We start from the raw sequence: 14,312 nt of genomic DNA on the forward strand, positions 1-14,312 counted from the left end.
ACCTTTGATGACTTCTGTGCAACCCCCAATAGGCTGCCTCAAAAAGAATGAAAGAAATGTACATGTATTTTCAGCCCCTTCGTCACCTTACTTGCTTTATATTACTACTATTATTATTTACTTTATTACATGCAGTTCGATCTATGTATTTGCTGATCAACTGCACTACGGGACGTGATAAAATAATTTTACACTGTATATCCAGCTTTTGATATTTGATAAATGCTTGTTTTGGCTACTGTTTTGGGTCGTCCAAGTTATTTTGGAGCTGCTTGCGTTTACGCTTCTATTTTGTAGCTTATCGTGCGCTCTTAACATTTTGGATGTATTAAAATTATACTTTGCTGTTGTTTATTGCCTTCGCTTTCAATCTTATCCAATTAAAAGTTCTTACTTTCAACAGCACTTACTTTGCCCACCACCACTTGGCTGTGGGGACTCCCTTTCTTACCAGTGCAATTTAGTTTTTTGGTAGTTCAAATATTTTTATTTTGATTGTAGTCAAAGTGCTCCTGCCCCCTCTATATATGTGTACGTTACTTGTGCTTTTCGTTGCTGTTGCTCTAGACGAGCTTTAGGTGCAGACAAATGACCGCCAATTAGGCCAGAGCTTGTAGAGGTAGTAAAATATATGACACCTATAGACGCGGATGGGTATAGAGGTAGAGGTAAAGATAGAGATAGAAGTAGTGATAGAGATGAAGATAGGCGTAGAGATCGAGATAGATATAAAGATAGATATAGGGATGGAAAAAGAGATAGAGATAGGACAAAGAGAGATATGCAAGCTTCAAAACAAGGCAACAAGTTCCATGTTTCAGCAGTAATTTATATTTTTTTTTGTCACAATTACGCAACAAATGGTACTAAGACTACAAACTCCCCATTCTAGTTCGAATGACCCAAAATTTAAGTTGTCCGCTAATAAGAGCGTACTCGATAGATTATGCGCATTTAAAACTAAGCAAAAGTCTCCCCAGGTAAAATGTCACCTAGTTAAAACGCGAAAGCTGACTTTGTTCCTCTCGAAAACTCTTCGACAAATCCTTCTTTACTAGAATTTCGTTTTTGATTTAAATTAGTAACACTTTCGCGAGAAACAAAGCTTAGTTTTACTAGTGTTCGCCTCATCGAGGGGAAAAAGTGGAGGAGGAAAAGATGCGGCAAAATTTGGAGAATAGTCCGTTTGGGACCGTACTACTCAGTTGAACGTCTCTACCATCTCCTAGGCTCACTTCGCTCGATGCTGTGGCATTTATTATCATTGAAAACCATTTTGTAGTGCTTCTATTTTTATTTTGCGCTGCTCAATTTGATTACATTTTGACTTATAACGGTTTCATCTGGTTTCTGAAACTCAACCACTCCAATGATGTGACAACCGAAGTTACTCTCATAATTTTGATTCTGATTGCCAAACCTGAAAGTCTTTCATTCTTCTTGCTGGCCAATTGCTTAATATTTCTATGGAAGTATTAAGAGAACGACTGAGCATTGATTTTTAAGATTCATGCCCAGTAAAAATTTTACTTTTACTTTTGACTTGTCTACTCAGCTCAACCGAAGTCATTGGCACCGTTTTGCTCATAAAGTAATCAGCTTTAAATGCCATCCACATCCTTGTTGAATTTAAAATATCCTCGCCCTCCTGGTGTGCAATTTTCCTTCCTTTCTACTCTTTTAATTGGAATGGGATTACAAATTAAATTTACTGGAAAAACAGTGATATCAAACTTATATCGAAAAGTTCACTACCTAGATTTTGGACGGAATTTCCCATTATCTTACCAAAGTGTTAGACATATTGTACATTGCGAATGAAATACATTTGCAAAAAGCCGCAGTAGTTCATAAATTGTACATTTCTAATCTTTAAATCTCAGCATAAAATAAAATAAATTAAAAATAATTACTAGTTAGATTATGTCGCCGTTTCGATAGGAATTTGCCTTACGCTGACTTACGCTACCTTAAGTGGCAGCACCAAAATCACATAACATATTATATTATTAAATCGACACTCGAGTGGCCACTTCAGAAGTAACGAACAAGAGGCAGACGAGACGTAGAATTCTCCAAACTGCTGAAGCACTGAAGCCAATGTTTGGTTGTTGTTTCGCAGAAATGTTGAGTTATGTCAGTTTGATTTGTGTCAGCGCTTGTTGGCTTGTAGGCTTGTAAACTGATTGCAATTACGCGTTGCCCACGATATGCTCGCAAAACGAACAACAAAGGCACAGACAATAAAAGCAATGAGTAAAGGGTACGCAGGTGCAATGCAAGGGATTCACAAACGCTGGCGAATTGGAAATAAGCGAGGCGGCAAATATTTCAACTGCGGGTATATTTCAACTAAAATGAGTTTAACTTAGAAATTATTCCTTGGTAATTAATCGGTAATACATATCAGTTTTCCTCTCATTTGTTTAAAATTTTGACCCAAAATCACGGAAGCGTTAAGGTTTTTAAATATGTAAAAAGCACAAAAATCGGTTTTTGAAAAAAGTTGCTCAGATGAGCCCAAGCCTCACAAATACCGAGTTGCCCTGCCTAATTTCTTACAGTTAAACATCTATAATCCTTTAAGTTTTCATCTGATTTGCTTGAAATTTTGACACAAAATTGCGGAAGCGCTAAGTTTTCTAAACGTATAAAAAACACAAAAATGTGTTTTAAAAAAAATCGGTCAAATGAGCCTAAAGATTCATTAGTACCAAGTCGCCCTGACTAAATACTTTAACTTACATTCACACAAAATTATTACAACACCATTAGTGTAACTATTGCATCTTTATATTCATTTATTGTATTACCACCTACACCATTGCCACCGCCTATTGTCGAATTTCTATTCACTCTCTAAGTCATTTCCCCCCTTTTTTATTTTCTTGACTTGCGCTTATTTGCAATTTCCTCATAACGAATTAGAACGAAACATATTTTTTGTACCTTGCCATGCATCGTGAATAACCATAATGCACTTTTCCATATCTACCTTTGTATTGGCTGTTATAAATGGTGCAAAAAAATTGGAAATGAAAAATCAAGCCAGTTTGTTTGTTAAGTCAAGTGCATTTTGCCGTTCTGTGTCATTATCTATAAATATTTTATTTGTTGGTGGTTTTTAAAGATATTATTGGATATTTTTCATTTTATTGGCGGCAAAAACGTTTCTTTGGAAAGGCATTGAACGAAAACCGCAGTATAAGAGTTTTAAATCCTAAAAATTCCTAAGCATATAAAGACTTTATATTCAGATTCCGAAATTGAAATTTTGTTTATAACATTTCCGAATGTGCCTATATTTTTAAAGTGGATAAATAAAAACTTCATATGATTTCCTATGTGAATATTAATATTACATTTATATCTATTTTTAGCTTCCTTATCTTATAGATTTGCTTTTTCTCCCGAAGCCATCATTCATGCTTTCCCCAGTGTTCATATAATATTTCTATCTTTCTATCTTTCTTTCTCCCTATTTCTCCTTTTATGTAATGCCAAGAAACACAACTTATTTATTGTTTACTCATATTCCGGGCCCATCATAAATCAAAATCTATGTCAATTTACTTGTGTTAGCCACTCATTGTTGAGTTGTTGCTGAAGTGCGTGTGTCTTTAGTGTAGAATTCTTCAAAATGTGCGCGATAACCGTTACATAGATTTGCTTTGGATTTTGATTTATGAAGTGCATGTATTTTGATTGCACTAAGTGGTTAGTCTGCTAAGGGGAACTTAAGTATGGCGATTTGAACAAAACTGAACCACTTTTGAGCTAAAAAAATGTACTTCAGTAAAAGTGGGCTTTTCGATTTTAAATATGGCTGACTAAGTGTGTTAATGGAACAGGGTGAGCTTTCAGTACCAAATTAATCAAATAAGGTGGACAGTTACTTGTTTTCTGAAATCAATCAAAAAATTCTGTAAAAATGGTATTTAACACGTTCACGCCGGCGCTGTTATTCATGGTCTTCACCCACAGACGGCAATGTTTACATCTTTTCTCTCTATCGGGAGCGATTGCAGGTCATAAAACGAAATTTTTTTGTAAGGGTAGTCGTTTATGGCATCTCATCTCATAGGTACCGTCTAATAAAGTACCATTGGTGGTACGCGCTGCCAGATGACGCAATCTTGTGCGGGCCACCGGTGGTACACGCCGCCCCATGAAGCAGACTTGTGCGGGCCACCGGTGGTACGCGCCGGCGTGAACGTGTTAAACTATAAAACTTTTCACGCTAGCCTCGCAGTAGGCATAAGTTATTCAACATGAAAGCCCCCACATGAACCTCTATTACATAAGGCTCCTCATATAAAACCATCTGCCCTTCGGAGTCGGCTTAAAAATAAAGGTAGTCCGATTTGTGGAAAATATTAAGACGAACACCACAAATAGGAGGAGAAGCTCGGACAAGAAGAGGTAAGATAACAATAAAATATATATAAGACGTACTCACAGCCTTCAGCTGAATATATACTAATCATCATCCTTTTAGCTAATAAATCTTTACTTTAGGCAATATTTATAAAATTACAATTGGGTTTCCCACAGCTGAGTGATTTAGCCAAATGTTTGAAAGCATTATTGCAGTTATGATTCCCATGAAATGGAAAAATCTGACAGCTAAAGTTCAAGACAAACCGCCAATGGAATATCCTTTACGCGGATGACACATGATATCTTAATTAATGAGGACCTCGCTTGCATGGAGAGAAAACTGAACACTTGGAATTAAATATTGACAAACAAACAAAGAAATCCTGCACCTACCGTTTGGCGGAGTGAAAACAGACCAATGAGAGGTCCACTGTATTGATGGGCAGCCAATAAGAGCAACAACAAGTTTCAAGTATCTAGGATCGATCCTGAGCGAAAAAGGAAACATAGATGAAGATGTGATATGCAGAGTTAATACGGAGTGGTTAAAGTGGCGCAGCCTGGGCGTCTTATGTGACAGAAAACGGGCATTAATGATTAAGAAAAAGGAGCACAAAACCTGCAGGAGACCAGTACTTCTGTACGGGTCGGAATGTTGGGCAACGCAAGCTAAGCCCAACTAGAAGATGCACGTGCCGGAAATGAAAATGCTTCCTGGGCAACAGGAATAACGCGCGTGAACAAAGTTAAAAACAACAGGGTACGAGAAGATACGACAATTGTGCCAACTTCGGCGAAAATCAGAGAAGGTAGGCTAAGAGAGTACGGACACGTAATGCGTTTGGACGAAGACCATATCGTCAAACTTTCCATGAACAGAACTGAGCCAACAAGAAAACCACAATGGACCTGGCTAAAACTATAAAAAAGTAACATTAGAGGCAACAATCTGATGATATGACGATGCAGTACAGCAGAACCTGCCTGTCCCAAAGAGGGGCAAAGCAAAAGAGAGAGGCTACTTTAAGAATATTTAAGCTCAGCTTTTTTAATGGCTTTATATAAAAAAATGTCTATAAGATTTTGACTAGTTAAATCTATTAAACTATCAAGAACATGGAAAGCTTTCATTGGTGAAAGGAAGCTTTCACAAATTCTTGAACTTTTCTGTAACTTTCGGCAGCTTTCACATTCAAAACGTGCACACAACTTATCTATTAACTAACTATTACCTGTTTATGAACTAACTATTAACTAGTTAGGTTATATTTCAACACCCTTTCTAGGCTTTTCTATTCGCTCTTAATTCCTTACTCTGTGAGTGTGTTAGTTTTCGTTGCTTTGCTGATGCCAAAGTCGTAGAGTTTACTTGAACTTCTGTATGAGTTCGTGTTTTTACTTAGAGTACTGGAAAATGGATTCCATTTTTTCCGCTTAATCCAATATCAATAAAAAACGGTGAAAGGTGAACGAGGAAACGGCTTTCATTTATTCATAAGAATCTGTAGGCTTTCACCAGCCACTCGATTACAACTACCTACAATAAGGGACTGTAGGGGTTTGGTCGTGCTTCTGCTTTGATTTTTGATATGCATAATTTTTTTTATTAATTTTATTTAAAAATGATTCGATGTTTCATGTACACAGTGGGCATTGAGCCTGGGGCTCTGCGAATGACGGAAGCACATCAAGCAATGCACCCACGTTGGCCTTAGTTCTTTACTTACCCATTGTATTTAAGTTTCTGTCTAATGTTTTTTAAATGAAAACAATTTCACGTTGTTTTTTGTTTTTATTTTATTATTTATGCAAAATATTTCGAAAAAAGAACACAAAAAATTCGAAAGAAAAAATTTGTTGTATGTTACTTTGTTTTACTTTTTTTTGGTTTACTTTTGTTGTTGCTCTCCTCTGCAGCACTACTGTGCTTCTTTTGCTTATACTGATTCTGTGTGGGAGTGTGTGTATGTACCTGTAGGTGTGTGTGTAAGTATTGGTTTTCATGTTGTTTTCGCTATTTTGTTTTTATTATTGTTTACACTGAATTTAAATTACCATATTTTCATACATTTTGCCACTGACATTTTACCACTTACAGATTTCTCATTTAAATACTTTGTTTTCCTTTTCTCATTATTTTATTTGCTTTTGAATGTATGTGGCGCGCTCTGTTCGATGACAATTTTTTTAATACGCGAAACATCAACTTATAGTATTTGCTATTTGTTTTTATTTTAAATTACAAATTTGCGTTTGAGTTTCTTACTATTTTTCTTTGAGGGGAGGTTGAAAAATTTTACAGTTACAATCATCTGGCATTGCTACACAAAAATACATGCACAAGTACAAAGTTAATGTGTATTGATTGCGGTTTTGGTTTTGCTAAAGTCTGACGGCAATTCGTAAGTGGAGCTTTCTATACTCGAAAATATGGACTTTCATAGATGAAAAAAAAAACACATTTTTTTCAATGTATTTTCAAATGCATTTGCATCTGTAGGAGTCCTTGACATTTTCGCCAGCTGGGGTTGTGTGTCGTGTAGCTTACAGCGTTGCATTTGGCAACGGCATGACCGGCTAACCACCCCTACAGTGTTGCCTGTGTGTTTGGTAATTGTTTTTGTTTTTTGCTTTTTGTTTGTGTATTGTTTAATATTTTCTTACCGAAGTCTTAGCAAAAAAGTGTTGCCAGTTGACTACAAATAAAGTGTTTGTGGCGTTTCCTGTTTTTTCCTGTATTTATTTTTCTTGGGTGCTGGGTATTATCTATTGTTGTTAGTATTGTTGTTGTGTTACTGTGGTTTTGTTTTTGTTTGCTTTTTTAATATAATAATATTAGCGTACAATTATTGTTGCAATTACAATTGTCATTGAGTACATTCACATATATATAATATTTGTTTTTTTTTTCTTTTTTTGGTTTTTTTGTAATTTAATTTATTTATAATTTTTTGTTCCTTATTTCTTAATGCAATAATACAATAATTCAGTATATAATGAATGCGTTTTTTGCTGCTATTAATGGTTTTTATGCGCATTAATTAAATGAAAAACAAAAAATCTTACAAAAAATAAAAATAAATGAGTAGTGGTAGAGGTTTTTTTTATTTTCTATGCGAAAATATTAAATGAAGTATTTTTTATATATAATTTTAGCATTTATTACAAATCAAAGTGGTTTTAGGGGGAGAGTGACGTCGAGAAAAGTTGCGAGTTTTTTATTTTATTTTTAAATACATCTTAATTTTTGTTTTTTTTTTTTGTTTGTCTTTCGCAACATTTCATGCTTTGTAAATTTACTTGCTGATATTTTTGTTTTGTTTTGGTATTTGTTTGATTTGTGTCTTTCTCATTTATTTGCATTTAATATTTTACTTTAACTTTATTTGCTTTTTTTATATGTAGTTGTTATTTATTTTTTATTTTTTTTAATTAACGCAGGACGGGGTTTTTGCTTACAATTTCTCCATTTTCTCCATCTGGTTGTATGCTTATTTTTTTATAAATTTTTAAAATTTATTTTTACGCTTTTATCTTCGCTAATTGTAAGTGTAAATATCAATTGTTGCGGTTGTTGTTGTTATTATTGATTTGTTTACTTTTATTTCTATTTTTCATATATGTATTTCATATATATATATATAGATATATATATGCATGTATGTGTTTTGTTTACTCTATAATAAATAAACATAAAAATATTTAAGCTTTGACTAGGTTTTTGGTTTGCTTAGCATTTTTTCCTTACTCTATTTAGCAAACTTTTGCTTAGAGTTGCTTTTAAATTTGCGTTTGTTAAGAATTTGTAGTTGTTTTTGTAGGTATAGTTGTTTATAAATAATTTATACGCAATATGTGTTTAGGTTTATTTGTTTGATAATTTTTGGTTTTGTTTTCTTCTTTGGTGAGTCTTTTTGTGTGTCTGCCTGTGTGTTTCTGTTTGCTTGTTTTTAGAGGTGAACATTTTTTAGACAAATTTTGCTAACGAATTTTATTTCGTCAGATATTCAATTATTTCAAGTGGCACTCCACTTATAGAAGAAAACAGCATAAAAACGGTTGAGAATTGTGGCAATTCGAATGAACGAACGAATGCTTCCTTATGTGGTTGGGGCGCGAAAAATTGAGAGCGCGTCTATCCAAAGTTCGAGCTTTCTTTCGCATTCATTGCCAAGTATTTATATCTGGGTTATTTTAGGAAGTAGGGATAATAGTGAAGTTCGCTCAAGACGGATTTTGCAGGAAAATAGTCGAAAAAAATAAGGTTTTTTGTACGGATCTCACAGCATGAATAGAAAAAAATGAAATGCATGCGATTATATTGTATTTTAAATTTTGACAGTCTCTTTAGACTAATATTGCTGAAAAATCGAAAGAAGCGGCTTGAGGAGATGATAATCTTGGGCCGGATTTAAATCCATTTCGTGCGGGTAATGTAGAATCGATTGTCGAAGGAAACTAGGACTGTGGACTCTACTCTTTTATCGCAGCCGTAATCTCCAGAAAATTTGTTTATGTCAGTGCCACAACCGTTTTTAGTAAAAAACTGGCAGACTCTTATTTTTCCAGAAGAAAAAAGTAGAAAAATTATATTTTTTTTAAAGAGCAAAAATAAGTAATAATAATCCTAAAAATTAAATATGGAGGTCTTTGTATGTTTAGATCTTTTATTGGGTATTTGGCCGCTTTGTGGCGTGCGCCTTGATGTGGCTGCTTCACAAATGAAGACATTCCCAGCTTTATGCCGCCTCCGAGTGGTTGAATGGTTTGTATGAAAATCTTTCATGGCTGTAACATACTCGGAAGCTTGCCATTGCCTGCCGAGGGGAACCGGCACCGCTATTTGGTGTTTCCTGTCAAGAGTGAGAATCGAGTCAGGACTTTAACGATTCGTTTACGGTATCCGCCAAGTTCTATAATCTTGTTGCCAATTTTATTGGCAGCTTAGAAAGCGGAGAAAATAATCATGTCCGGAAGGGAATATTGAGCTTTGTACAAAAGGTTTTTGTTAGCGCTAAAGATTCTTGCGAATTTTCATGTCCGTCCTGCTATGCGGCTGTACGACGTGGAAGGTCGCCGGAATGATCACAAGGCGTTCATTAATCGCTGCTTACGCTGTATAATACGAATTTTCTGGCCTCAAACTATTTCTAATACCGAATTACTGAGGAATGCTAACCAATTCGATGTGGCGACTGAAATACGCAGAAGGAAATGGCAATGGATCAGCTACAGCCTGAGGAAGAGTGACAAAAAAATCGCCAAACAGACGCTGCGATGGAACACCTTTCAACAGACAGTACGAAATGTAGCCAGCCCAGAAACCACCTGATGCCGTTCAACGGAGGCTGAGATGAGGTCGTTCAAAAAGGCTTGGAATGAACATAGAGCTCTTGCCCAACCTCGACTTCGAAGAGGAGTTGTCCACGCCCTATGCTCCAACTAGAAGTTGGAGGATCCTATATATATGTATGTATATATGTTTTTCGTCTCAGCTTTCAAACTTGCTAGTGACCCTGAGTTTGAGTGCGCGCGCGCGAGAGAGCGAGAGGGAGGGAGGCAGAGTACGAGAAACATGTGACCGCTTAATATATAGTGCAGTTGTAATTCTCAACCAGTTAATTTTTAATTTTCTAAATTTTTATCTCAATTCTGGAAAAGTGTAGCGAAGTTCTTTTGTTTGAATTTTAAAAATTTCCTGAATATTATCGTTCGTACCACAAACTGCCCTTCCGCGGGTAATCAAGTGTGTTTTGTTCATATTTGTATGCAAACTCCTTCAACTCAGCTTGGCAATTTTTCGTTTTTGTTAGTTTTACATACATTGACATATAAATACGTTAATAGAAAAAAATTAACTTATCGAATAACAAATACTGCACATCATCTAAGTAACTGTATTGTTTAGCAGCAACTAAAGCCAAGTGCATAAGTAAACAACATACAACACATGTGTGTATGTATGTGTTTATGTAATTCAATAAATATATATATATATATATTTATATATGTAAGTATGCACGTAAGCAAATTGAAACACTTAGTAAAACTACTTTTGTTGCTATTCTTTTCCGCTCATTACATTTCCACTCCTTTTGTTTCGAGTGTTGATTTTTGTGTCTGATTCAATTTGCACAAATGTTCAAAATTGTATTTGTCAAGTAATTAAATTATATAATTAAAACACTAAATTAAATATACTAAATGCTAAAAACTATTGCTTAATAATAAATATAAATATGAAAATTGATATGAACGATTTTTTACGAATAGGAAATTAATTGTTTTTTCCAAGTACTTGTAAGTATGTATTGCATGTTGCGTAGCTGCGCTTTTGCGCATTTTTTCTTAACTTTCTACACTGGCTTGTAGTGAGCGCCACGTGTAAGCTTTATCAAAGCATGGCCACTGTAATTAGCTTTCGACAGCTCAGTCATTAACGCTTTCTTTCGTTGGTCTCAAAAACGTGCAAAATTAGCTTTGAGTTTGAGTTTAAAGAGCTTTCTTGTGCTTGCTGAGCTGCCGCTCATGCCCTCGTTCGCTAAGTAAGTTTTTCTCACATGTTAGAAACCCAAGAAACGTAAAGCTTTTCGATATTTGAGCTCAACGTGCAATGCGGCTTGCGTTACTGTAAAACAGCAAACTCAGCTCTCACTATGATTTATTGTCTCTAGCGAACTTTCCACTAATCTTACACCGACACAATTTTATTGATTTGCCTGGTCTGAAAGCGACGTTTTTCTCTTCAAAGCACAGCAAAGCTCTACTCAAAGTTGCTACATCCGCTTTTCACTACATTTCTCATTTGCATGTGAAAGCTTTTCTAAGCTTACACGGAATTATTTCACCTGTCAAGCACGCGCGAGTGTGTGTGTTTTCATTTTTGTACATCAGTATGATTTACGGATTTATGTGTGTAAGTATGTGTATGTGCCTCTTCTCTCTTTCCGTCTGTGAGTTTTGAGTATAAGAATAGCAGCAGGCGTTTATATAGTTATGTCTGTATACATATGTGCTTTATTTACTTTACTCTCTTCTCTCTTTTAGTTTTTGTTCCCAATGAATATAAGTATGTATATGTATATATACATATATATCGAATTGTTAACCAGCTAATGCTAACCTTTTGTTTATAGCGTTAATGGGGGATTATTAATGAAAAGCAGGCGATTTTGTTAAGAGTAGAGTAAGTAAAAGTTTGTTTCTTTATAGGCGTGGTGAGCTCTTTAAGTTTTTGCATTCTCTATTTTTGATGTTTCATAAATTGATTTTTACACATTCACAAAAAATTTCACTTACTTAATTTAATTTATTGATTTTTATTTAAAATACAATTTGTTTTCTCCATTTGCGAATGTATTTGTGTGAGTGTATGTGTACGTGGGTGCATGTGAGAAAATTTCCATTTGCGTGGCTAAAGAGAGACCGCCATTTTAACTGCGCAGAGCCTTTGCGCGTTTTAATCGCATTTTAAGTACACACAAATGTGAAGAAAGCTGTTGTTCAGTATGAGCCGTCTCTATAGCGCCACTACTAAGCGCGTTTCTCACTTAGATGTTGGCAGTTTCCAAGTTCGACATTTGCCTCCGCAATTAAAATTACTGAAACCCCATTGGAATCGTGGTTTTACTTAAGCATGTGAGCTTTCTAGAAGCAGTTTTCTAAACAATTTTACAAATTACAGCTTGCACATCCTCCAAATTCTTTCCGCAGTACCGTTCTGCTCTCTCATTTAAAAATGCTTATACTCAGCTGTTGCTGTTCTTTAATTTTTTTTGTAAATCTCTTTCGATAAGTTGATCATTTGTGCATTTTCTCTAAATCAGCTCTATTGGCAATGTTTTTGAGCATCTCTGTATAATTATTCTGATTATTTCGCTCGCAATGGTCTTTGGTTGTCTTAAGCATTTTGCCTATTTGCTCTCCTTTGCTTTCATTTACATGCTTTACATGCTTTGCTCTCTCTTACTTTGGTTTCTTTGGCGCGCCTAGAAACAGATGCCATTTTAAATTATTTTATATTCACCTCAACACCTGTCAGCCACGCAAACGCGTTTCTTATGCTTAGGAAATTTTCGCTCAATAATTAGAAAACTTGTATCTGTTTTATTTTTCTTTTAGATTTTATGGTTGTTGTTGATTTTTGCGCAACATTAATAGTTATTTATCAATTTACTTAAATAAAATTTTCGCACGTCTTCATTTGCCTTTTTTCTATTTGCAAATTTTGTATTCCACTTTTGCTTAAAATTAATTTGCTTTTTCTTGATTTTCTTACTTAAATTTTAATTCATGTTTTTTTTTGTTACTCATTACCATTACACATAATTTTTAATTAATACTTTCTAAACAAGAACAACATACTTTTTTCTTCAAATGTAGATTATGAAAGAATTCTGAATTATTTTTAGTATCTTCCATTGAGTGAGTTTGTGAGTGAATGTGGTTGCATATATATGTATGTATGTGTGAGTGGTTGAGTGAGTGTTTGGGTCTTTGAGTATAATTTTCGAGCTGAAATCGCTGGATTATTGAGCTCGTTTTTACTTTCAAATATTAAATATTAGTTTTTCACTTCTCTCTTTCAAAACTTTGACCGAACTTATTTGCGCTTTTTAAAGTTTTAGTTATCCTTTTTATTGGCCCCTTTCTTTTTCATCGCTTTTTCTTTTACTATTTTCTTTTTACAGTTATTAGTACTTCCTTTGTTGCTGTCTGTTGTCTACAATGTTGGAACTGCGCTCCGATTTTCTTTAAATTTATTTATTTTTAAATTGTCTTATACTTATTTTTATGTATTTTTGTGGAAAATATGGTTTGTATAATTTACGGGCTTGTGGTTGTTGTTTTTATTTTTGTTTTAGTATGATTCAATTTGAATTTTGGTTTTTTGTTATTTTTTCATGTATAAGTGGTATGATAAAGCAGGCTTCTTATAGGGGATTTAATTTATTTATTTTTAGGGGAAGGGCGGGGCTTACTTTTCCTTTAGTGGGATTTCTGAGTTTCTGAGTGCGTTTACAATATTTGCAAATTTATTTTATTATTAAATTTTTCTGTTATTTGGTTCTTTTACTCCTTCACCTCGAAATATTTGTATGTTGGATTTTCATAGCCATTGATTTGCATATTCGCCACGATTTTTTCCTCCGGTACAACGGGGTGATGTGTGCTGGCGTTCTAGAAATTCAAAATAATATTAATAAGTGAAATGCTTAGAGTTTAAAAAGAAATGTGTTACATGTATGTATATATATATTTCTTAAACTTAAACCAATTTAAACTTTAATTCAATTTAAGGTTTAAGATGTAATATTGCCAATTTTCTCCATTCGAGTTTCTTTTACTTTCGAAAGCATAGTAAATCTTATTTTTGTAATAAGTGTTGCCAATTTTCCAATTTACTGTGAGCAATTGAGCTCCTCCTCCTATTTGTTGTTCCGCAAATGGATGGATCTACAGTTTTAAGTCGACTCCGAAGGGTAAATGGTTTTTATGAGCAGTTTTTTTATGGCAGAACTACACTCGGAAGTTTTCCATTGCCTGCCGAGTGGCGCCCACTATAAGAAAAGGCTTTTCTATCATTTTGCTGTTTCATGCCAAACATTTGCTCTCGGCCGAACACTTAACAGAAGTGTACGCGCCCATTATTTACTTACTTTTATTTAGTTGAAATATAATTTGAAGCGTTTTTTGACAACGAAAGTAAGTTCCTATGCTGCCAAATTTTACTTCGGTTATTCAACAAATTTTGTATTAGATAACTTTTCGCTTGAAATGGTTGAGCTGTTTTCACATAATATTGCATAGTATTAAAGTCGAAAACGTGATTGTAGGGTTCGAAGCCTAGGAATAACAGAAATACAGTTTTCTCATTGAAAAATGTCTTACTCCGTAAAATCATTAAGTGAAAAAGTATAAGTCAAGAATAA

General features: G+C 34.4%; 1 protein-coding gene across 1 annotated transcript in view; it reads right to left on the bottom strand.

The window, feature by feature from the left end:
* Positions 1–6,159: 6,159 nt before the first annotated feature.
* LOC128857743 (amyloid-beta-like protein) overlaps positions 6,160–14,312 on the bottom strand; it is a 66,719-nt gene continuing 58,566 nt past the window's right edge. The window contains exon 11 of the mRNA XM_054093487.1: positions 6,160–13,560. Within this exon, the coding sequence (XP_053949462.1) occupies positions 13,453–13,560 (108 nt within the window). The 3' untranslated portion in view covers positions 6,160–13,452. The remainder of the gene's footprint in view (positions 13,561–14,312) is intronic.

This window comes from Anastrepha ludens, chromosome 3 (assembly GCF_028408465.1).
Source record: "Anastrepha ludens isolate Willacy chromosome 3, idAnaLude1.1, whole genome shotgun sequence".
NCBI classification, from domain to species: Eukaryota; Metazoa; Arthropoda; class Insecta; order Diptera; family Tephritidae; genus Anastrepha; species Anastrepha ludens.